The 24,477-nt window shown below is 49.6% G+C and overlaps 1 protein-coding gene across 1 annotated transcript in view; it reads right to left on the reverse strand.

Moving 5' to 3' along the window:
- GRIK4 (glutamate ionotropic receptor kainate type subunit 4) overlaps positions 1-24,477 on the reverse strand; it is a 415,050-nt gene that overhangs the window by 20,220 nt on the left and 370,353 nt on the right. Inside the window, exons 15-19 of the mRNA XM_045080424.1 lie at positions 13,223-13,332; positions 9,510-9,683; positions 5,304-5,469; positions 4,215-4,440; positions 222-350 (exon numbers count right to left, since the gene is read on the reverse strand). Of these exons, the coding sequence (XP_044936359.1) occupies positions 222-350; positions 4,215-4,440; positions 5,304-5,469; positions 9,510-9,683; positions 13,223-13,332 (805 nt within the window). The remainder of the gene's footprint in view (positions 1-221; positions 351-4,214; positions 4,441-5,303; positions 5,470-9,509; positions 9,684-13,222; positions 13,333-24,477) is intronic.

Here is a 24,477-nt window from a genome sequence, read left to right on the forward strand (position 1 = left end):
ACCAAAGCAGAGCTCAGGGGATGGGGGAGACGGGTGAGGGGAGGGTTGGCCTCTCTGGGGGAGCCTTCGCAGAGGCTCCAGCCCTCAGCCCGGCCCCACCCAGCCCTAACTTCTTCCAAGGCTTGCTCTCCGTGTGTTCCAGCGACCATCACCTGGACTCTCAACACCAGAACAAGCTGTTGCCCCCCAGAGCAGGAGGGGACGCTCCTGAACCCGCTTACCTTTGGCTCTGTGATCTTCCTCCTTGGGGCACTTGCCGCCTTCCCACCATTTGCGCTTCAGAATTTCTAGGCGGTTGTTTTCCTGCAGCTGGAGAATGGCCAGGTCAAACTCATCCCGGAAAACCGAACCTGTGGGATCATGGGAGAGCCCAGAACACGGGGTGTAAGTGTGCTGTGAAGCATCACTCTGCTCCTTTCCCTCAGTACACCTCCTGGGCACTCTGGTCACTTAACCCCAGGAGGAGAGGGACAGACACGGCAGGGGTCCCCACAGGAGCACGGCTCTCCCCCTGGCTGGTTCTGAGGACCCTGAACCAAGAGGAAGGGGTTCTGGGCCTTTCTACTTTCCTTCTCTCTATACTGATGTCATGTTCAGCCCACAGTTGAGAGCCTAGTGAGGGTCAAGCGACGGCTTCTGGGGTTCCCGTGGAGCCCCACTTCCCCACCACTTTCTACTCGGGTTTAATGACCTGCCTAGGGACACTAGGGAAGCTGGTCATGAGGCTTCCCATCTGCCTCCAAGAGGCCAGGGTGGAAAAACGTGTGTGACACAGACCTCTCCCTCCGTCAGCTGTCTGTCTTCTGCTTGATCTAAATGAATTTCCCAGGCACCTGTAACTCTTGCTACATCACACCTGACACCTGTTTACCCAGGGCAGCCCCCAGGGGGAGAAGAGCCACCCGAGAGAGTGACAGAAGCCACCTCTCCCCCATCTGTGTGCAGAAGCCAGTCACAGGCAGCCCAACCTTCCCCCCCGGCCTGCTGAGTGTACGACAACCCCCCGTCCCCGTCCATCACCCTGTGTATACCGCTCCTCCTCCCCTCCTCAGACAGAAGGCTTCTGTTCGCTGCAATTCTTTTTTAATTTTTCTAATGGAATATGGTCAAGGAGCTTTGGTTCTGGAATTTAGGTTTAATCACAAAAACAGGCTTAAATGAAACCATGGGAAGCTCAATGCCTCAGTACGGGCTGAGGCGGAGATCTTAAAGGAAAAGCTGCCAAGAGGCTGGAGACCAGCTAAACTGCTCAGTTTTCCTGCTCAAGCTCTGTGAAGGCCTGATGTGGACAGATGCCTCAGGGGAAAAGGCTACAGCGAAGGATTCAGGCCGAAGCTTGGAACAAATAGATTTGTGCTCTTCAACTTTAATACGCATGGCCTGGGGATCTGGTTGACCTGCAGACTCTGAATCCATGGGTTCCATGGGCCTTTTATTTTCCTTAAGATTCTATTTATTTGAAAGAAAGAGAGAGAGAGAGAGCACAAGTGGGGTGAGGGGCAGAGGGAGAAGGAGGCTTCCTGCTGAGCAGGGAGCCCAATGCAGGACTCGATCCCTGGACTCTGGGATCATGACCTGAGCTGAAGGCAGATGCTTCACCCACTGAGCCACCCAGGTACCCTCAGGTTATGCATTTCTAACAAGCTCCAAAGGGGATGCCCTGTTGCTCGGCCACAGACTGCACTTTGACAGACCAGGACTAGATCAGCTGCCAGATCTCAGGACTCTGACAGCCACGACCCACAGAGGAAAGCTTCCCTCCTGGAGATACAACTATGCCTGGGCATGCAAATCCGCAAGCTTGTGGCACAGAACGTGTCTATGCGACGTGGGCCAACATCAAGAACGCCTCGTGTGCCGTAGGTACTTATTACACACCTGCAGCGGTCAGCTACTTGAACTGCAAGATGGGGCTACGTTGTGAGACTGATGAACATTCCAGGTTTACAGACAACTGTCCGGCCCAGCCAGGCATTTCAACCAGTTTTCAAGGCATTTTCAACCCAACTTCAACAGTACCCCAGGGGCTCCATGAAAGGATTATTCTGTTTATTCCATGTTTGCCTGCTTTGCCTTAACCACTTTACTAATTTTCCCTCTCATTCCGTGTGCTGTTTTTCTTAATTTTCTTGGGTCCAAGCACATAGCTTATTCTCTGGTTATGTCCTTACCCCTCTCTCCACCCACTTAAAAACGACACACATGCTGCCTTTCCTGGATGTAACCCCAGCTGGATGTAAATTCTCTCTCATCACTGGCTTGTATGATGCTCTTCCCAACCTGATCTGAGAACCTGGACAAGTCCACAGCTCACCTATCCTGTCTTGTTGAGTGGGTGGGATCCTCTGGCAACATGGTCTGGAAAGCAAAGTGCTGAACCTGGCTCAAACCCAGCTCCTCTACCTGCTTTGTGACCTTGGACAAGTACGTTGTTGTCCTGAATCTCAGAGAAGGGCCACATCTACCTCGCAGGTAGGCTGACATGTGAAAATAGCATCATGCCAGATACAGAAGAAGAAATGTATTTCCTTCTCTTTTTCTTTCATTATTGATAAAATTTCTCAAGTTGGCCTGCTTTGTGTCAACTCTCAACAGGTTTGTTCCATGAACACTTTTAAAGCATTTGAGATTTCAGTAATTTAACTGAAATTTAAAAAAATTTATCTTAAACAGCTAGATCCTGATCAAGGTGCATGTTAAAGTGTGTTTTGTGGTTCACGCCACCATCTTGAAACAAAATGGAAGCCAATAAATCTCTCAAAGAGGGTCATAATCTGCACATTAATAACTATCAATGAAATATGATGGTAAGAAGGGCATATGTGGTCTTACAAGTGCCCGGAGTGAGGCCTCTGGGTTTACAGAAGAGCTAGTGTCAGAATTCATTGAGCTCAAGAATGAACTGTATCCTTGCCTATGCTCATTGGCTTTGTTTCCCATCCATCTTTAAGAAGTCACCTGCTTTTACCAAATAACATAGGGGGTTAGGGAAAAGATGGGGAGGGCACTCATGTTCCCCCTCAAACAGCATAAGTGGGAGACGCTGTGGTTTAAGGCACCTGACCTGATTATTAGGTTTACCCCTCAATTACTCTATAAGATAGGCATTAGAAACCTAATTTTACAGATGGGTTAACAGACTCAGAGAGCTTAAACGATCTGAGGTTCCACAGTCCAGAACCAGGAGCATTCCCAGGTCTGCCTGTCCCCAAACCCATGCTTTTCACACTCCATGGATATAGTGAATCCAAAAGAATTCTAAGTTAAGTAATGATCAAAAAAAGGAGTGTGTTAGATGACAGCAAAGATGTATGTGCTATATATCGCTTTCCCCACATGGTCTGATGGCCTCAGTTGCTGCCTCTCCCCCTGCTGCCTTGTACAGGACAGCCTTGTAGAAGAACAACGTTGGGCAAGGACAGTGCCATACAGTGTGGCTCTCCATGATGAGTGAGGGAAGGGTACATGCTCCAAGCACCAGGGGAACATTTTCAGATTCCCTCTCCAATCTAAAAAGCAGTTCAAAGGGCTCCCCCTCACCTTCTGATGAAGGCACTATCAGCAGGAGAAGGCCCAAAGCATGAATATCCTTTAGAAAGCATAGTTGGGAGATCTTTCTGGAAGTCAAACATCCCTACCATCCTATAACAGCCTGGAAGGCCACAGTCAGCTGAATACTGAGTTCTCCTGTTCATTTTCAATGACTTATACTGATTGGGAGTAGATGCGTCCCACAGATGATCTGAAAACCACCTCACCTCATCATGACTATCTCCTTTTGTAATAAGCCTTTCCCCAGCGACACTAATAGCAAAATTAATTAAGTTTGACCACCTCTACCTTCCCCTTCCCACTGCTAGAGGTCCATCAACAGAGCAAGGGCCAAAGGGCAGGAAGCAGAAGAGGGAAAACAAAAGCCCTGAAGCATCCACCAAGGACATCAACGTGTCCTTGAGTAATTAATCAATTAATAACTAATCAATTTGACCGGCCATAATTAAAGATTGAGAACTCTGATGGAAGTATGTGGGTTTGCTTGTTTTTCGGATTTTTTTTTTTTTTGCTTTTTTTTAACCTGAAGAATGCCCACCTAAAGTCACTGTTAACTGGTTCTAGAACAGGGCTGTCGAATTCAGTGCTGCATTCGGTGGTCCTAGCTACTCTGACCCTGCCTGGATGGAGCTACCCAAAGAGGCTGTTCCTCTCCTGCATACCGACTGGCATGCCAATCCCATAGCCCTTGGTGTCCAGCAGGCCCCCAATCTGAGTGAGGTTGCAGTTTCGCTGCCGGTAGTACTCATTCATGGTGGATTCCAGAAGGAAGGCGTAGTTGGAATTCAACACCCTGGCGATTCCCTCCTCAGTGCTCTTCACAAACACACTTGGCTGCTTAGAATACATGTAATTCCACATGCGTTGGTAGGTCTGATAGCGGGAATTCTGGGAAAAGAACACAAGAAAGCAAGATTAGAACAAGAGAAAGGAAATGCTGGTTTTAAAAGGGAGGGAATCAAAGTGGACCTTAAAATCCTGGCCCTTTTCTTACTCAGCCCCCTCATTATTGTCCATATAACATTTTCCCTTCCATCTCACAATGACCCACTTGTCATGGCAAGAGAGGGGGCTGTGACTTTGAAACCTCTCACAGGAAGGCAAGGAAAGAACAGGGTCCTAAGACACTGCAAACTCTGCCTAGTGGTTTGATAATCAGTTTTGCCCCATCTACCCTAGAGAAGACTTTCGCTGCCAACCTCCGGGTTTGGACCGAATGAAGAATGGAAATTCTGGTTGTGTCCTTTGCTGTCCTTCAGGCAGGAGGCAGTGAACTCAGGGTCATTGGGACTTCTAAGAGACAATGTCTGAAGGAGGAGTGTCACCCACTTTCTGTTGACCCTAAACCAACGTATCAATCCCAGATCCAATGCTGGCCTCTATTTTTACAAATAAGAAGACTGGGAGAATTTAGCCGGGTGTGTGTGTCTATCCACACCTGTGTTTGCATGATGCCTTCAGTTGTTGTGGTGCCGATAGGCACTGAGGCTTGTATGGAAAACAGAAAACTGAAGTCCAAGGCCTTGGACTTGTTTCATGAGAAAATGGACATCTTGGGTAGTTGGATGGCTGGACACCTATTAACTCCAAGGGTACTTTATAGAGCCGGACATAGATGAGCCCCAAGTGAACCTCCAAACTAGATGTTAGAGATAATGGGATGAAGATTGATGTTGTTATCTTTAGAGGACAAATATCTCAACTCTATTCTGCCCAGTTCCCCATGTCGGTGAGCCACCCAATGGGTTTACTTGGAAGAAGGTCATGCTGGAGCCTCCGTGAATTGTGCCATACTCAATGGCGGTCTGGTCAGCCAGGTCATCCACTGACTCAATGGGCACATCCATGCGCTGCACGGTCAGGAAGGCCGCTAGGTTGGCCGTATAGGATGAGATGATGATCAGCGTGAATGCCCACCTATGTGAGAAAAGACCAGGAAATCATCCTTGCCCAGGCACCCCCAGGAGTCTTAGTCCCCACCCCCAGTCCTGCAGCAACACAGAAGAGACCAGGAGTCCCTCTTCAGAAGGAGCTCCCAGCTCCGTGGGGGAAGAAAACGGAGGCAGGGCATATGATGTCAACAGAAATGAACAGAGTTTGTGAGCCTTTCTTGAAAGAAGACCATTAATTTTTCCCCCTCATTTCTTAAAGGAGATGATTATTGGGTTGCTATTCAAAAGAGGTATGTCCATGCACATGAGGCCATCTTGGAGACCATGAGAAATGAGCTAGTGAATGAGCGGAGGGTGCCAGTTCTGGGGGCTCTGTTTAGAGCCAGGGCTGGGGGGCTGCCCCTGTCTTCTCATGATGCAGCCTACAATCTGATGTGCATCGCCATGGGCTGAGCACCTGCCAGGAGCCACACACATCATCTCACGTACTCCCTACAACTAAGGGAGGTAAGTCTTACCCTGATTTTGCTGATGAGGAAATGGAGGCTGAGAGAAGCAAAGGAACTTTCCAAGTAACACATGGATAAATTAATATTTTATTTTTAAGGATTTTATTTATTTATTTGACAGATAGAGACACAGCAAGAGAGGGAACACAACAAGCAGGGGGAGCGGAAGAGGGAGAAGCAGGGTTTCCGCTGAGTAAGGAGCTGGACTCGGGACTTGATCTTGACCCTGGGATTGCGACCTGTGCCGCAGGCAGACGCTTAACAACTGAGCCACCCAGGCGCCCCTAAATCCGTATTTTAAAATGAGTTCTACCAACAAGAAACTCTTAAATATTAACTGGTGATAAGCACCTGTGACTGCTGAGAAGTTAGAATTAGAAGCTACTCTTGCGGGTGCCTGGATGCCTCAGTCAGTTAAGCATCTGCCTTTGACTCAGGTCATGATCTCGGGGTCCTGGGATCAGGTTCGCTTCCTGCTCAGGGAGGGTGGGTCTACTTATCCCTCTGCCCCGCCCCCCTGCCTCCTGCGCATGCTCTCTCTCTCTCTCTCTCGTGTTCTCACTCCCTCAAATAAATAGATAAAATCTTAAAAAAGAAAAAAAGAAACTACTCTTGTAATGCACAAACTATTTCAAAATAGAGGGGTATTTTATTGGGTAAAACGAACTCATTTAAAATGAGAATAATTTTGCAACTCAAGCAGTGTACATGCTTAATGCCATTACAACTAGTTTGTTCACTTAAGTAGGTTAAATAAGCCTTCTACCATCTGGTCAGCAGTGTGGCTCTGCATCCCAATCCATTTGTTTATAGGGGTTCAAAGACATATCCAGGCATAATTGAGGTTGGATAATCACAGGTTCTGAATCCGCGGAGTCTGAATTAATGAGGCTTTCCTCATTATGAAGACATTGTCGACTAAAGCATAGCATTTGCCAAAGGAGCCAAAGGCCGACAGATTCCAGGGGGTTTTTCAGAGCGGGAAGTCCCACTGTCTCCTTTACCACTGTGTCCAAGGACTCCTGTAGGCTGCCTCCCAGGTGGGAAGTGACAGGGTCATCTACCAACTCAATGAGTGCCTCTATATGCCAGACCCCTGGGGAGGTGACCTGGTTTCAGTTCTGGCCTGTTCCACTCCACCTGTGAGACCTTGGGGGGAAAGCCACCTACATCCTCCAGGTTCGTCTGCTCGGGAATAGTAATGCCTGTTCTGCCTGTCTTTGGAGAATTGTGAGATCAAATGGGATAAGATGTCGCTGGTGACTAATCCTCTGTAAAGGACCAGAGGAATGGGAGATAGAACTGTAGAGACAGACCTTCCCACTGACTATGGGAAGAAAAGCATCTGGCCACCTTCCCTACGTGTGACCTGTAAGTAGGGTCAGGTGTCCTTCCGTCCTTAAGACCTGCTTTCCCTGCTCCTGCTTCCATTCTCACACTCTGCTGCAAGTTCTTTCTTCTGACCATCCCCCAGCGGAGGCCAGGGAGGTGGGGTGAGCCTTCTCCACATGGAGGCCAGAATTCTGAAGGGGCTTAGCTACCCGGGATAGCACCATGGGTTCATGAGCCCCGGGTGTGGACTTGACCTCAGAGTTGGCTGGGCAGTTTCCCTCAGCCTCCTGGTTATACTCTGGCATCTCTCCCACCGTGGGTGGCCTCGAGGTACTTTATACGGCTGGTCACAAAGGAATGGGTCAGAGAGCCAAGCAGCTTGGGGCAAGCCTATCATCTCTGCTGAGAAAGGGAATCACACACTCTCTCATATGCTCTCTCCAGAGGGGTCAGTGAAGCCCTGCTCCTATGTGAAAGGGTCATTAGCAGTTGTCAAGTTGACATTCTTGTTAGCAATGTGGCATTCTCGTCCCTTGCTCAGGGTGGGGAATCTAAGGCAGGCCGCAATGGCCCTCTCTCTGGCTCTCCCACTCCTTCAGGGAGCTGATCAAACGGAGGCCTTGATTTGATAACGGAGAGCTCCGAGGGGCAGAGGATCTCCCTAACAAGTCAAGGCCCCCCCTCCCCCAGACACAAGGGAGCCTCCCAGCCCCCGACAGCTATTTAAAGTACTGCTGAACCAGTGGGCCAGGGCTAGCCTCTGAGACAGGTGGCCCTCCCAGGCGCTCAGGCAGACATTCTCTGGAGGAGGGAATGCCTGGGACTTGGGGAGCTGACAGTGGTGGGGGGGGGGCGGTGTGCAGCCGGCGATGGAGCCCTCGGAGAAGTACACAGGAATACACCCCCTGGAAGGAACAGCTCCAAGTAGAAAGAGATCAGAGTCTGCGGCCGACTTCTGCTTGTCTGTATGGCTTCTGCCTGACTTCCAGGATTTTGATGGAACTCTGCGATTTTTCCCTCCCAAGACCGCCCCTTTTCCCGGGGAACATTAAAACCCAGTTCTTTCCTTTGATCTACATGGTGGTTTCTGGGCATTACCTGGTAATTGCCCAGATGTCTTAAATCCTACTATATTTATCATTTATCAGTGAAAACAAAACCCCCAGCTGGGTGGGGGTCAATGTCCCAGTTGTGTTTTTACCTCCCCATCAGTCCCAGTCCAGTGTCCCTCTGGTAACTGTCCAGACACTGGTGCTCAAGGTGGAAACACCACTTTTCCCTTCTCCATTGGCTTACACAGGCTGCGAAGGAGCGGAGAACACCGAGGCTGTAAGTCCTTTAGGCTATGAGAGCCAAACGCAAAGTGGGATTTTAAGCAAGGCTGGGGAACTGGGATTCTGCCAGCTGGCCTCTTGTCTGTTGTGTACATACAACACATATATGTGTGTGTGTGTTTCATTTCTCCCCATAAGGGTCTAACAGCAATGATTAGTTCACATATTTATGTAGCACTTTCAAGTTTTCAGACTGCTTTCCCACACACCAAATCGTTCAACCGTCTTCTCTTTGCCCTGGGTGAGCCAGGAGGAGAAGGGAGCTGCAGGCCAGGCTGGCTACCTGCGCGTGGGGACTGCCCCCGAGAGCCTGTCCAACTCTGAGCCACTAAGAGTTTGCCTCTGCCCACACCTGCCGAGGTGGGCAGGTCTGGCAAGGTCCTGGCGCCAGGCCCAGAGGGAGGAAGGTGGAGAAAGCTGGCAGAGGGGGCCAGATGTGACAGCCGGGTTTCCATTCTTCCAGCAGGCATTTCCCGCTGCACACCCCGATTTGCATAAATCTGCATATGCCTTGGCAGGCCGAACCACTCAACCTCAGGTCATTTTCAGGTCAGGAATTTATAATCCCTTCGGCTGTGTGCCTACAAGGCAGTTTTCTGCATCCCCTTTCCCGCCCTGACTCCCTGCCCTCTGTCTCCAGACCTCCGAGGCAGAGGGAAAGGGGAACAGGAAAAGATGGTACAAAGTGTGCCCAAGCCAGTGCTCTCAAGCCAGTGCTCCCAAGCCTTCTGGAGCTGGTGGAATGCAGCCCAGGTCCCTGCTAGTCTGTTTTGGAAGGCAGAGCTCTCTGTGAGCTTCCTGGCTACCTGCAGCCAGGGCAGGCTCACCCGAGGACCCCCCAGGGGTCCCTACCCCACTGGGCCTGGCCCCTCCTCTGCCCCGGATCTTACCAGACGCCACTGACGCAGCGGGTGGATAAGGCTCGAGGGGCGATGGTGGAGCCCTGCTGCATGAATCCCCCGACCGGAAACCAGAGGCTGTTGCCGAGGGAGTACTGGTTCACCAGGAGGTTGCATCGGCCCTGGGCACACGGGTGGGGGCTATACCACTCATAGGGGGTCAACCTGTGGGAGAAAAGGAACACAGACCAGTGCCAGGGAGGGTGGGGGTGAAGAACACACTGGAAAGAGCAGTGGCGGGGGGAGAGGGGGGCTCTCCCTTCTGTCCTCACCTCTGTACTCAGTCCCAGGCCTGTGGCTTTGACCAAGCCACTTCCCTTTGCTGGACCAGGATCCTCCCAACCAAAACCAAGGGGCTTAGACTACGCTGGCAGTGTTTGTACCGCTTTTCTTCAATTAAAAAAAAATTTTTTTTAATTTTTCAAAACAAGTCATGATGTGGAACTCCAAACACAAAACAGATTAATGTGCAGCCTCCTTGACTAGAAGCCACATGTGGCAGGGGACGGGAGGGGACACCTGGGAAGTGCTGTGTTCTTAAGGGGGCCACCCTCAGCCCCCTTAAGTGGTCACAGAGGGACCGGAGGACCCCACAGAGCCAGTGTTTAAACCCTCAGCCAGAACAGTGCTTCGCAAATGTTCACCTTCATCAGAATCACCAAGAAGGTTTGTTCAAACACAGACTGTTGGGCTCAGCGCCTGAAGCTTCAGATTCAGGGAGTCTGGTGCCGACTAAGCAGCTTCTTGGCTCACCGTGATGCCCCGGGTCCGTGCTGAGAAACCCTGGCCTAGATGGTCCCCTGGGCTGTGGGTCTCAGCCCTGATTCTGTGTCAGACTCACCTGGGAGCTTTCAAAGAAACGCCACTGATAAGATGCCACTCCCAGAGGATTTGATTTGCTTCCATGCATTTCTAAGGCTCCGCAGGTGAGTGTGATGGGCACACAGGGTCGGGAAAGGCTTCTCTAAGCCCCCTGCCTCTCCCTTCCACTGTCCCTCTCTGATGCCCTTTCTTCATGCCCCCCAGATGCATGCCTTCCCTCCTCGACCCACTCCCACACAAACCCCCCAGCTGTGCCGACAGGGATGCGTACGGAGGTGTTGCCGAGCAGGGCGTGGAACTGGGTGCCAGTCTCATCACCAGCCTTTCCATCCCTGGCCTAGCCTGCTTGTTGTTCTGCCACGGCTCGCCCACATGGCCACCGCCCCTACTGTTCCTGAGTACAATGCCAGTGTGTCATCGCTGGCCCGTGTCCAGAGATATGCTCCTTCTCCCCATGGCCTACAGACCTGGCTTGTCCTTGGTGGTTTCCAAGCCCACAGGCTCTTAGAACTGGGCTTCAGAGATAGATTCCCTGGCCTCGGCCCTAGAGATGTTGAGAGGATCGAACCTGGGAATTCATTTTTTTTTTTAAGATTTTATTTATTTATTTGACAGACAGAGATCACAAGTAGGCAGAGAGGCAGAGAGAGAGAGAGGAGGAAGCAGGCTCCCCGCTGAGCAGAGAGCCCGATGCAGGACTCGATCCCGGGACCCCGAGATCATGACCTGAGCCGAAGGCAGCGGCTTAACCCACTGAGCCACCCAGGTGCCCGGGAATTCATATTTTTAAAAGCTCCTCTGTGACTCTGATATCAGCCGGCTTAGAAACGGCTGCCTTAGATTAGTGGTTTCCAGATAGGTTTTTCCCCCCCCAAAATCTCACCCAGAAGTACAATAGATCAAGAGATAAAAGTGGAACTGGTCTGGATGAAGAGGAGTTGAGGCCCAGAGCTTTGGCTACCGAGCCTTTCACCACCCCTCCAAAGTCCCTGGTACCTCCCAGGAGCCCTCATGCCCCAGGGTACCCTGTTTTTAAAACCTGTACCTAAGGTAGGTGCATTAACCCAGGTTCATGCATTATACATATATGATATAATGTGTGTGTGTGTATGGTATTTTTTTTAATTAGTCCTCTTGTTAATGTCGGATCCTGGGGTAGTGCGTGTGTGTGTGTGTGTGTGTGTGTGTGTGTGTGCAGGGCCAGGAAGGGGGGCAGTTTAAGCCCCCGGAGCTGGGTAAAAAGCTTCAGGCTGCAGCAGGCAGGATAAAGCAGGCGTCTGTGTCTGTATATCTAGGAACCAAGCTTTCCGACCATTTCCAGGGCCCTCAAGGTCCCCCGAGAGCTATGGGAATAGCTACACACTGGGGCTCAATCAAAGGGGGCAAGAGTGAATTACAGAGCCGTGAACCAGGGCTCAGGCAGACAGCTTCCTAAAAGCAGCAGCCGACAGTGTGGTGAAGTGGAGAAGAGGCATGCCAGCCTCCTGCATGTCTCACCCGTTGTCACTGACAACAGATACTTGACAGTGGCAATGCCTCCAGACCCGAGGGGGGAAGGTGGCACCAGAGAGACACACACAGCAGCCTTTGAAGGCTACCAGCTTGTGAGCAAGGCCTTCTTCTGTTGGGCTGGATCTCATGGGCTCAGGCTGACTTTCCTGAACGTGGCTCTGATCTCCACTGGAAGAGGCAGAGACTGGGTGAGGCAATGCTCCCTGGGCAGGCTTGGGAGCTGCCCTGGGGTTCTGTGTTCTAACTAGAGAGAGCACATGTTCTCCTTGAGCTGTTGAACAGACATGCTCTAGGGAAAGGCCTCAGCCTGCAGAGGTGGGACATACCCTGGAATTGTCGAGTCCTGCCACTGTGGCCGCGAGGAGACCACTAGGGAGACAGCCGGAACAGAGCCGCCACCAGCTCTCCGGAAGCTCATCCCATGGTTCTATTACTTACCAGAAAGTAAAGGCCCTTTCTGGTCCTATGCTATGGTGAGTTGGGTGCTGAGCATAGAGTGTGGATTCTGAACCGGTGACCCCTGAGCCCTGGGCTTGTTCTGCTTCTGGATAGGAAGCCGGCTGTCCCAAAGCCCAGGCTGATCCCACGGCCCAGCCCCGGAGAGCGACCACCCTCTCTGTGCACATTCATGGGAGGCCTCAGCCATGGGATGCCTTCATGTTCTTCGGGAGGCCCAGGGACAGCTTCTGTTTGCAGGGGAGAGGGAGGGCCTAATTGTCCCCAAACCCTGATCTGGACCCGTTGTTGCAAATCAACCCTACTTGCAAATGCCTTTTTCCCTCCCGCCCTCCTGTCCTGTGCCATCCTCCACAGCTCCCATTCAACAAGGCAGCTGTATTTTCACGGGCGGATCTGGGCTGGGGAAGGGCCAGGCCCTCTTCAGAGGAAACCTTCTCTGTCGCCCATGCCCTGAGACCTCCGGTCCCCCAGCTCTGGTCATCATTCAGTTCACTCTGTGGCAGATACTGGCAAGGTCTAATGCCAGGGCAGCCAAAGGCATAGTGCTTAGTCAGAGTGCTCTTCCTGCCACCCTCCTCCCGTCCTCTCTCCTCCAAGACCCAAACCCAAACTGGGGGCCTAGAGACTGGGGAACAGAATGGGGAAGAGACAGGGGTACAGAAGCAAATTCAGACAAACTGGCCTGTTTGCACCATTGCATAGTAGGGAAGCCGTGAGTAGGTGGGGGGATGGGTGGTGCCAGGTGGACAGCACAGCAGAGAGCAGGTCAGGTCCCCAGTCCCCCTCCCACCCCTCCAGTGTGGCCCCAAGGTCCTCTGAACCCGCCCCTCCCACTCCCTACCCCTCCCATGCAGTTCTCGAGGTGGACGCAAGGTGGCGGTGCGAGGACAGGGAAGGGGCGGCGAGCTTACCGAGCCACTAGGAAGAGGACGCAGCTGACGGCCAGATAGGCTAGAAGCATGAAGAGCCAGACGCCAGGAGAAAATGGGTCCAGAAAGGAGAAATAGCCAGGTTTGCGTCCCTGGAAATGAAGACAAAACCAGATTCACTGTGGGTGATTCTCAGTGGGTCAGGATGGCCCCTGGCCAGGGCGGGGCAGGCCAGAGGAGATATAGGGATGTGGGTCTGGCCCCAGATGGCCCTGCCCCTGGATTCTGGGTGACTGGCTTAAATGGCACTGGGGTCCAAGGTGCAGAGGGGCTGCTCCAACACCTAGCCAGCCCTGATCCCAGCAGACCAAACACAGGGACAGCTGGGGCCACTTCACTTCCTTGGTTAAGGGAGGCTTCGTGCTAGGCAAGGGGAAGAGCCCTCAGTATCCCTTATGTACCACCCTGTGTCCCCCTACCCTCCTCGAGGACGGCATGGTGGGCGCAGGGGCTTTGAGCCGCTGGTGTCCACGTCGCTGGAGTATGACAGCGCCCCTCCTTGACACTCACGTCTTTCTCACAAGGATGCTAACGGAACAGGCACCTTGTTTTTTTGTTTGGAGGGTGAACTGATGCATTAGTGAGATTAACCTTAAAAAGAGATTAACCTCGAAAATGGTACCATGAGACAGATTATTATTTCCACGTTACTGGTGAAGAAACCGAAAGCCCAGGGCAGTTGAGAGATGTGGGTCCAAGGTCGCACAGCCAGTGAGTGGGAGGGCTGGGACTCAAATGCTCATCTTCCGACACCAAGCTCAGAGCTCAGGTACCATCACGCTGTGGGGAGACGTGGTCTGTCCCCAGCCCAGGGGTGTGCCTGGCCAGAGTCAAGGGAGCCAAAGGATGGGGCCAGGAGCAGAAACCTAGGTACCAAGCCCCTGGATATTTTCCGGAGGACAGTGAAATGCAATGAGCAGGATGGAGTTCCATGATCTACTCTGGGGTCTTGGGCAAGTGCACGCCCTTCTCTGGCCTTGGTCAGAGCCCCTATAGGTCAAAAGGGCGACACTGCTGGCTTACCACAGATAGCTGTCATACATCCTGTTTCCCCTGCTGTGTTCACCCATTCTACATTCGTGGCTATCATGAGTTGACAAGCCTCATATAAAAGTCCAGATTTCTGGCGTCTTTCACAAAATGGAGTGGTCTGGAAACTCTGGGCCTCAATCGCCAATGGGCCGGAGCTCAGCGGTAGTCGCCCCCTCTACATACGGCCAGCTCTCTCCAGCTCCTCCTTCCTCCTGCCCTTCCACACCCCCCAGTTTATCAGGGCAAATGGACATGAAGTTTAGCGCCCTGTCACTCGTGATGATTTCACTCTGTGTTTCTCAATTGAGAGATACTCGGGGGGGGGGTCTTTCATTGTTGGTTTCTGAATCTGAAACCCCATTAGATGCTCAATGTCAGAAATCTATACCTGATTATATCACAACGAGTGAATCGAGGAAAATGACAGCACTATTTAAAGCTGCCATATTTGGTTAGGGGTGATAAGGAATGATGCATGGTTGTGGGAAAAATTCCTGGAGACTCAAGTTATAAAACATCGAACATCACACAAACAAGGATCAAGACGTAAACATCGCTCCGCTGGAAACATATCAGTCATGTTGGCAAGAGAACATCTGATTCTACTTGTGATTGACTGACGCCAACCAGAAGAGCAAGGAGTGGGCAGTTATGTGAGAGTTGGGTCTGGGCATAAACGGCCTTAGTTTAGGCGGAGCCCAGGCTGTTTATAGGATGCCAAAGAGAAGTACATTATTTGCAGGCTCCGAACTACTACTATTTTTTTCCTTCTATGTGGATGCCTTGTATTGCTTCTTCCCCCCAAAGGCATCTGAGTTACTGGTGTTTGGGGGCAAATCCGGTGTCATATGCCACCGGCATTTCTTCCAAATAACAGATTCTCCCTAACCCAGAGGATATATGATGGTGATACTTTCCTTCCGGAGAATTCAGAATGTTTCACTATGTCCTCTTGATTTCAATACCCAGTTCTCTGTATTGACAGATGGAAGAATGGAGACCTGGGGAGGTTAAGTGCCTTGCTCAAATCACTGGCGATGGCTTCAATTTCTCTGGTGCTCATTCATCACACCGCGCCACAGAGATGCCACCTCTCCCTCGTTCAGATGGCCGCCGTACCGCATGTTCCTCTCCTTTTTATCTTTGCAACTTGCTCCAATCAACCCCCTAATTAATCTCACGTCTTTTCCCCAGTGCCAGCAGAATCCCAACCTACTCTATGTCAACCCCATGAAGCCCTTTTGAACATTATTTGTACCCATCATCATTTATTTGGACTCTGTTGTATTTATAGGCATTTCTACTGATTCATACATGTCCTGTGGGCTGCAAGGTGGACCAGTTTCTTCAGGTGACTGCAACCACTTTGAAGATAGATAATTGGTTCTATAGAGTCTACGCCATAGACATCCAGGACAGGCCAAGCACTGCAGATGGACTGAAAATTAGATGCCACCAAAATTTAACTAGTTCCCTGGCTTTTTTAAAGATTTATTTATTCGAGAGAGCGAGCGAAGGGGAAGGGCAGAGGGAAAGAGAATCTCAAGCAGACTCCCTACTGGGTGTGAAGCCCTGCTCAGGGTTGATCTCATGTCCCTGAGATCATGACTTGAGCTGAAACCAAGAGTCAAAGCCTTAACCAACTAAGCCACCCAGACACCCGGAAGCCCCTATCTCCTGGACTTTTGTACTGTGTTTCAGGCTGACCACACCAGAGCCAGCATTCTTGATGCTGTCTGATGATGGGAGACACCCAAGGGGATGGTCACCAACAGATCACCATCCCAGCATGGGGAGACCCTTAGAATGTTAGAGGGGGTGCTACAAAGTGGCAGTGAACTCCCCTTGCATGTCAAAAATTCCTCTTGTTCTTAAAGATAATCTGTTGAGTCAATGAAACTTCATTCTAGAAGAAATGACATTATAGTGAGAATGCAGTTGCTTTCCCAGACTCTAGAGCCAGACACATAAGGACACCAGAGCTAGGTAATACAGGACAGGCAGTAAATTAAAACACAGACTCTGTAGCTAGCCTGCCCAGGACTGAATACTGGCTTCATCATTTACAACTATGTGACCCTGAACAAGTTACTTAACTTCTCTGGGCCTCCATTTCCTCTTTTGTAACATGGGGGTAACAATAAAACCTACCTCAGGAGGGTGTTTTAAGAGCTGGATGAGTTCACACATAGTAAAAGCCATATGTGTTGGCTTCTCCTCTGGCTAATGGTAGCCGTGAGTGAGGGGAGGGAGGACAGTGGAATTTCCTTTTATATTAGTTCTCCCTCAATGGACAAGAAATATTTTTTCTGCCCTACAGTGACACATGCGAATGATGTCTGGGGAGAGAATGCCATTGTGGCCATAGTCACGTTCTGTAACACTTAGAATTTCTATGGGTTATAACCCATGAGTCATGAGGGTTCCCAGGGCTCTCCAGGGAAGCCATTAAGGCAACACCAGGCTCTATTCTGGAAAGACGGCTCTTAGAAGCCAAGGATTCCAACCTCAGTTCTGCCTCGGCCTTTCCAACGAAGGCACAGAGTGGGTCAGATGTGTGGTGGGTTCTCCCTTGTCCCTGGAGGGGCTGGGCATCCTGGTCACCCCTTCCTTTTTGCTGACACCACACAAGCTAGTGATACCGACTCTCTACCTGCCCTGCACCCTCTCTCCTCTCCTGCAGAGTCAAGGACAAATGCTCCTTCTGTCCTCCACGTGGTCTTTACAACTAAATGGCAACGCATTCAGAGGTCTCCTTCAACTCCCAGCTGTGGTCCACAGTCAATAAAAGACTCTTTAGGGCTGAAGAGATAAAAGAAGGCAGTGTCCATGCCTCTTTCTGGAAGAGGCAGAAGAAGAGGATTTCCTCCTACCCCGCCCCAGGAACCCACAGGTAACTTTTCTCAGGGTGTCTGCAATAGACGGTCTTGATGATAGTTGGGTTTAGCATGCACTTCCCACCTCTGAAGCGAACGGGAAAAAAGAGGCAAGCAATTAATTCCTCCTCACATAAAACACCCACATGAGTTTGTTGCCTATGTAACCCACACGCTAGCAGATCTATTTTCATTTTGCTCTTTGGAAATCCAGTACGAGGAGATGTAAATTCCAATCCTGGCACTGACTTTGACTTGCTGAGTGATTCCAGGCAGGCCACTCAACTTCTCTGAGTGCCATTGTCTTCTTCCAGAAAATGGGACCCGGCCATCAACATGAAGGGGGAATGTGAGAATTACTACAGTAATATTGATAGAACACCTGGAGCTTTGTGAGATAGGAGCGCCCAATAAAATACCAATATGAAAATGATGATACACCCAGGAAACCATATTTCCATGTTATGGGCTCTCGTGTTACTTAGCCTTAAGGAACAGAACTCTGCACGTTCTGTTTCCTTATAGCAGGGTATTAAGCAGTATTAGAAATGATTCACTGGTTTACTTAGCATCGTTCTCCATTCTTCTAGACAGTCTTTCTGAAATGAAACAGACCTTCTTGAAAAAAAAAAAAAACGGGTAATATATCCAGCGAAAATTCTGGGCATTAATTTAATGTTGGCATTTATGCCTCTCTCACTTTTTAATCACTGTCTGTTGTTTTGTTGTTTTTTTTTTTTTTTAACTTTTCTTGACAGAGAAGACTCTAGATAAGAGTTAAGAAGAGGAAAAGACAGAGCATAAAACTTCTCCACTTTGTTAATCAAAGATGGGTGAGGACCTTACAGAGGGAAGATAGCAAAGGCATGCTCTCGAAGAAGAAGTCGTAGGTACTCTGGCTGGCTGGAGACACTAAACAGGATAGGATAGTATAGAATAGATAGTATTCTCAGATTAGAAAGGCTCTAGAACATTCCCCCGACACATGGCCTTGACATAGAGAAATGCACCTAACTGTACCATAAAGATGGGTAGTTAAAAGCGTATGGACCTGGGGACCAGAAAGTTGGGTTCAGTGCCCCCTCCACCATTGTGCTTTCTCCTCTCTCCATGGTCCCGCTAGCCATCGCGGACCTTAGCATCCTTCCACATAAAATGGGGACCATGGTACTGTGCCTCGGTGGGGGGGGGGTTGCTGTATTAAAGCAGAGACTCCATGCAAAAGTGCTTCATAAATAAAGAGATGCCAGACAGATGTTAGTCAACACACAAGTACCCTGACGTACACCCAACCACCTTGACTATGTCAACACTGAACTTTTTAAATGTAATTATCCATTTAGGGGGTATACGTGCCAAGCGTCAAATCTCAGGTTGGCGTCTGGCACACGCAGATGACGCCTTCCTACAACAGTCAGTGCGTGCTGGAGGAATGCAGACTTACTTTAATATTAATCGGAGCAAAACATCATTAGGCAAATTGCTGTTGCAGGAAAAAAAAGACAGCAAAATGACACAATATACTCTGATGTTCAATATGAATGTTTTCGTTTCTCTGTGCTCTTTTCCCCTCCATTCACATAGATATTGGAGTCCTCACAGCGGGCGTCAGAATCATAAAACCCCAGAGTACAGATGCCCCTGGGTTCCTTACTGCTTCAGCGTATACTGAATGAGCTGATGTACCATGGAAATCAAGAGAGTCTTGAACTTCAGATGTCCTGTTATTTCATTTGCATTCTTGGAATAGTAGGGGTACTCAGATCTCGTTGGTACCCAGACTCTAAAGGCTGGACCCTGTATGTATGGTTTGGAAGCTCATCTAGCCCTGACCAGGGATTGTAATGCTTTTTCAGGTGGGTGCTAGGTTGTATGCGGGCGGTGCAGGCAATGGTGGGGAGGGAGCACTGAGTCCCGGGGAAAGCTGTGCGGGCCTGGAGCAGAAGATGTACTTGGGTGGCCTGAAACATGGGCCTCCCATCTCCTCTTGTTATCTAGACCATTGAGATCAAGGCCAGAAAAGAAACAGGAAATCTAGTTTAGTCACTCATCCTGCTGCCTGGGCTATGAGGCCTCCTGACAGAAGCCAGGCTCCTGGGCTCCGTGCTGCTCCATTAGGAGCCACAAAAGAAAGTGGTGCTCACTGCCCACAGGACAGCGGGGTACCTCCCTCAGCCTTCCCTCCTGCCTTTCTTCTTTCTGTAATTATGGAGCCAATATAGCCTGTTTGGGATGATCATGTTTCCACATCAAAAACTGTATCATAAGAGCTTCTGGCCTGACAAGAGGGTACCTTCTTCCCACTAGGATCCACTTAGGGAGAAAGAGATAAAGACCAGTACAGTGCAGCAAATACATGGGCAGACAGCTGCTGCTCAGGGAAAGAGACCAACAGCTCCATCCAGAGGAGTCACACTGAAGAGCAAGTGACATTTGAGCTGGGTATCGAAGGCTGGAGAGGAGTTTGTTCCGCGGCCAAGAGGCAAGAAGACGGGCACAAACCTAGATCAGAAGAGGCTTGTGTGTTGGTGAAGTGGTGAGTGCTATGCGGTGAAGACACCTATAGCAGGAGCTACGAGTGGAACAGGAAAGATGGGCTGTGTTCTCCATGTTCAGAAAGAGGGACTTGGTCTTGTTAAGTGATGGGCAGCCAGTGAACCATCTTAAGTAGGAGGCTGATATGATTCCATTAGTAAAAAAAAAAAAATAGCAGTAAACTAAAAAACTAACTCTCAGCAAGTCACGTGCATTTACGAAATACAAAGCTAATGCCCTATTGTGCACAGGTCAGGCACTGTTATAGGTGCGTTACTTATGCATTTATGTATCCTCATTAAATCTGCATGACAACCCATTGTCGCACATGAGAAAACTGAGACACAGGGGACATGCAGCAAGTACATGGCAGATCTGGCTCCAGAACTTTCCACTGCTTTTTCATGAATGCTGGAAGTGACTATGGCCCTCTGATGGGGACGCAGTACTGGATGGGAGGGTCACACCTCTCATCCAGTGAACTCAAGGAGGATACAGGCCACCAGGATGGTGATAAGGTCAGAGATAAGGAAAGCCTGAAGCAAGGTGGATTCAGTGGGGGTGGAAGGCGTGCTTGAGAACCATCTAGGAGGTGAGCTGACTGACTGAACGTGTGCAGTGAGAGAAGTGAAGGGCAGCTCGGGGGAATGGGTGGAGATGCCATGAGGTGAGATGGGACAGGGGAAGAGGAGGAAGAATTCTACAGAATATGGTTTGTGACACCAAATTTGAGGTGCCCATGAGATGGTCAGGTGATGTCTAGTCATGCTAGAAAAAGCTTCAAGAATTCAGGGGAGTGGCCAGGGTTGGATTTATAGATGCGGCAGAGAGCTGTCAAAGAGAGAAGGGAAATGCACCAGGGACATTCACGGGGCAGGCAGAGAGAGAGAGAGAGTCAACAGAAATGCTGGAGGGGCAACGATCAGGGTGGTAGGAGGAAGAAGAGGAAGAGACAGTGACCTGGAACCTGGAACGGAGAGAGTTCTAGAAAGTGGGGAAGTGGGAGGGATCAACAGTAACAAATACTGAAGCCAGAATTCTAAGTCAGCCTCTGAGTGGCAGGGAGTAAGGCATCCAAATAGCAAAACAGTCTTCCCATTTTGGTCCTAGAAATGCCTGAGCAGAAACAGAGATTATACCCCAACAGTGAGAAGAAGGAAAATACCACATCATCGACACTTGGTGATCCCATGGTGGTGAGAAACTAACCCTAGGTAATCTAGGATGACTGTAAATTCACACACTATTTCTGATTGTCTTTAGACTTCAGACACATACCTGCCACCCCTTACTACTTAGGAGGGTTTTGCAATATTTTCAAAAGAGGCATTTATACTTTGGGTTAATTATTTTAACCTTTGCACACAGGCTTCATCATCACCAGAGGTTCACATCTTGGCAACAATCACTCATGACTCAGATGACCTCAGATACAGAATTAAGATATAGATTCTGGGCCATTATAGATTATAAATGAAATTAATCATCTTGAGAAACTACCAACTTCAGAAAAATTCACAAAATAATAAACTTTCCACTTGAGAAAAATTCACAAAATCATCACTATGAACTTGAGAAAAAGTCAAAAAATAATAAATACTCTCAACCTGAGAAAAATTCACAAAAGAATAAACCCCCAGTATTCAACTTTATTTTTGTTAACCTAACACTATTATAGGAGAGAGAGCTTCTCTCTGTAATTTCAGATTGAGGCTTTCATGGTGAACTCCATGGAGCTATCCTGTGGTATTAGCTGTTTCTGCCAATTCAGATACAGCAAAGTTCATCTCAGACCTGTTCTCTCCAGGTCTCCCCTGGTTTCATTGATTCAGGATTGTTCTCTCCAGCTGATTTTTTGGTACTTTCTAAGCACACTGCCTTACACACAGAATGCACTCAATAAATATTTGTTGAATAAATGCATAAACTGTCAGCTCTGCTTAGTGTAAGGTGTTCATCCAGCACTCAATTTTTATTCAGCTCGGCCCCCTGTTATAAATCAGCTCTGAGCAGCCACGTGGAAGATCAGTGCCTCAGTGAAGAGGCTGGAAGTGGGGAGGTCTCCTGACCAGAAAGGGGAACGTATGACTTTGGGTTCTCCAGAGAGACAGAATCAGTAGGAGATGTGTGTGTGTGTGTGTGTGTGTGTGTGTGTGTGTGTGAAGAGATTTACTTTAAGGAATTGGCTCTCACCATTGTGGGAGCAGTTAAGGCCAAAATCTATAGCACCTGCTGGAAACTCAGGCAGGATTTCTAAGGGATAGTCTTGAGGCAGAATTCTTTCTGTTCCAGGAAACCTGTTTTTGTGCTTAAGGCCTTCAACTGGTTAGATGAGGCCCACCGACATTATCAAGGGTAACTTCCTTTACTTAAAGTGGAATGAACACAGCTGTTAATCCCATCTACAGAATATTCTCATGGAATATCTAAGCTAGTGATTGATCAAACCCTGGGCACCATAGCTTAGGGAAGCTGATGTGTAAAACATCATGTTCCAAGAACTAATACAATCATAGGTTTGCAGTAGTGGGTAATATCTGGCCAACAATCCAATTAAAGATGTCCAGAGGACTGGTGAGTGGGAATTTGTTTCTGGCTGGAGTTGATATTCCAGGCAGTGGTGTGCCCAGTGGTGAGGGTAGCCTAGCAGAGGACGTCCCCAGGCAATGAGTAGAAACACCAATGATCAGGAGCCTTTACCTACATGGTTCCTCCTGGTCCATCGGGTTGTGAGTGGGGCTCTCGTATCCTTGGCATTAATCAAGAAATCAAGGCCAGAGCCTAGTTGTACAGCTTGGCCATAGTAATATGATTTGGAGAAAGGTCCTATGTTCCCCCACTTCTTTGGGATGCTGCCTCGGGGCTCAGTTGCAGGAATGGGGTGAGGCGGGTTCAAGACACAGTGCTAGCTGGAAAATCACCCAGGGACTAAGGACAGGTAGGAGGACAAGAACCCTTGTCTCAAGAGTTAGAACACCTGGCTTCTAGGCCCCACCGTGTGTCAGTTCCAAGTGTGACTTTAGTTTCCTTACTGTCAAGTTGGAATTCTAATACCTTCCCTCTTCTCAAACAACAGTCCTAAGGACCAGATGAGAAAAGGTACACAAGAAAGCCTTCCAGAACAAGTTACTCAAAGATCACCTGAATGAGGGGAGCCACCTGGTGTCCCAGAGACAGCACAGGCTCGAAGCACACCATTCCTGGGTGCGATCTCTGCCCTCACACTTACAAGAACAACACGAGGGTACTGGTGTCCTAGGACCACTAGAAGAAAGTACCACAAGCTAGGTGACTTGAAACAATAGAAACATATAGTCTCCCAGGCAGGGGTGAGCAGTTCAAGATCAAGGTATCAGCAGGGCCATGCTCCCTCTGAAGGCTCTAGGGGAGGATGCCTGCTTGTCACCTCTAGCTCCTGGTGGTTGCTGGCAATCCTTGGTGTTCCTTGGCTTATAGAGACATCCTGCTACTCTGTCTCCAAATTCATACGCTCTTCTCCCCCGGGTCCACATTTTCTTCCTTTTACAAAGACACCCCTCCTTGGCTAAAGGCCTGCTCAAATCCAGTATGACATCATCTCAACTTGATTAGATCTGCAAAGACCCTATTTGCAAATAAGGTCCTGGGGCTTAGGACTTCAAGATGTCTTTTGAGGGGACACAAGTCAACCCATGACCACAGTCAAGATCCTTGCAGGGGCTGGAAAGAGCGTCTGGGATGTAAGAGTTGCTCAATGAACGGGAGCTTTCATCATCGTGGAAAAGAGGCGGGGGACATCGCTCTCGCCCTTAATTCACAAGACAGCCACATCAATGACAGCGCCAACAGTGCCCAAATCCTCACACTGCTTTTTGTCTTAGCCTGGGGAGCTTGGGATTTCGATGCTGCCTCTTCTTCTAAACGCCGTGACTTCCTTTTCTAAGCCAGGCAGCGATCATGATGGATGCTGAGGTCCAGCATTGGATAGTGTTCCTCGGAGCTGCTCCAATGGGCTCTGTGACAAGGGAACTCTCCCTCTTACAGAAATGGGCTGCAGTTTCCGATGTCCTAGTAGCCCTGGCTATGTGAGCCCAGGCTGGTACTGTGAATACAGACAATCCTCTTTCTCCAGGGCTGGGATGTGGGGCCAGGGAAGGGGTCAGAAGCTAGAGGGTCTGTTCTTCAGCAGGCACGTGGGATGAGCGCTTGATCCCTTCCCTGTTGGGCAGCCTTGTGGCGCCGGGTAACACCCTGCAGTATTCTAGGTTAGTGTGACTTCAGACACCGAGAATGACTTGAGCATTGGGGAATCTTTATAATAGCTGTGCATTCAGAGTCAGTTTGGATAAAAGGATGAGAGGGAGGCTCTTCTGGTTCAGGCAACTGTGTCCTGGCAACATCGCTAGTATTCCCTTTGTAGCCCTGTTACTCTCCTGATCCTCCCCCACTGGCCAGGGTCCTCCATCAGGTCTGTCCTCACGCCTATTGGTGTGCCTTCCCAAACTCATTTAGACCCTTACTCTACTCACTCTAGGCAACTTAAGCAGAGAAGTCTTTCTCTCTCTCTCTCTCTCTCTCTCTTTTTTTTTTTTTTTTTGAAGGATGTCAAAAAGGGGATAGGCCAGATATAAATGACATCATTTATTCACTAATATAGCTAACCCGGAGAGGATGGAGTCTGCATTCCCTCACCAGACAATGCTCAGAGTGAACAGAGATGCACCTGGGAATCAGCAAAGTCCTTGAAAATGCTGGGATGACTTATCTGGACTGGAGACCCCGTCTCTAGGAGGAAGCAGAGTGACCAACAGGTCC

The sequence above is a fragment of the Mustela putorius genome, unplaced genomic scaffold, assembly GCF_011764305.1.
Source record: "Mustela putorius furo isolate JIRA1106 unplaced genomic scaffold, ASM1176430v1.1 tig00000460_pilon_pilon_pilon, whole genome shotgun sequence".
Lineage (NCBI taxonomy): Eukaryota > Metazoa > Chordata > Mammalia > Carnivora > Mustelidae > Mustela > Mustela putorius.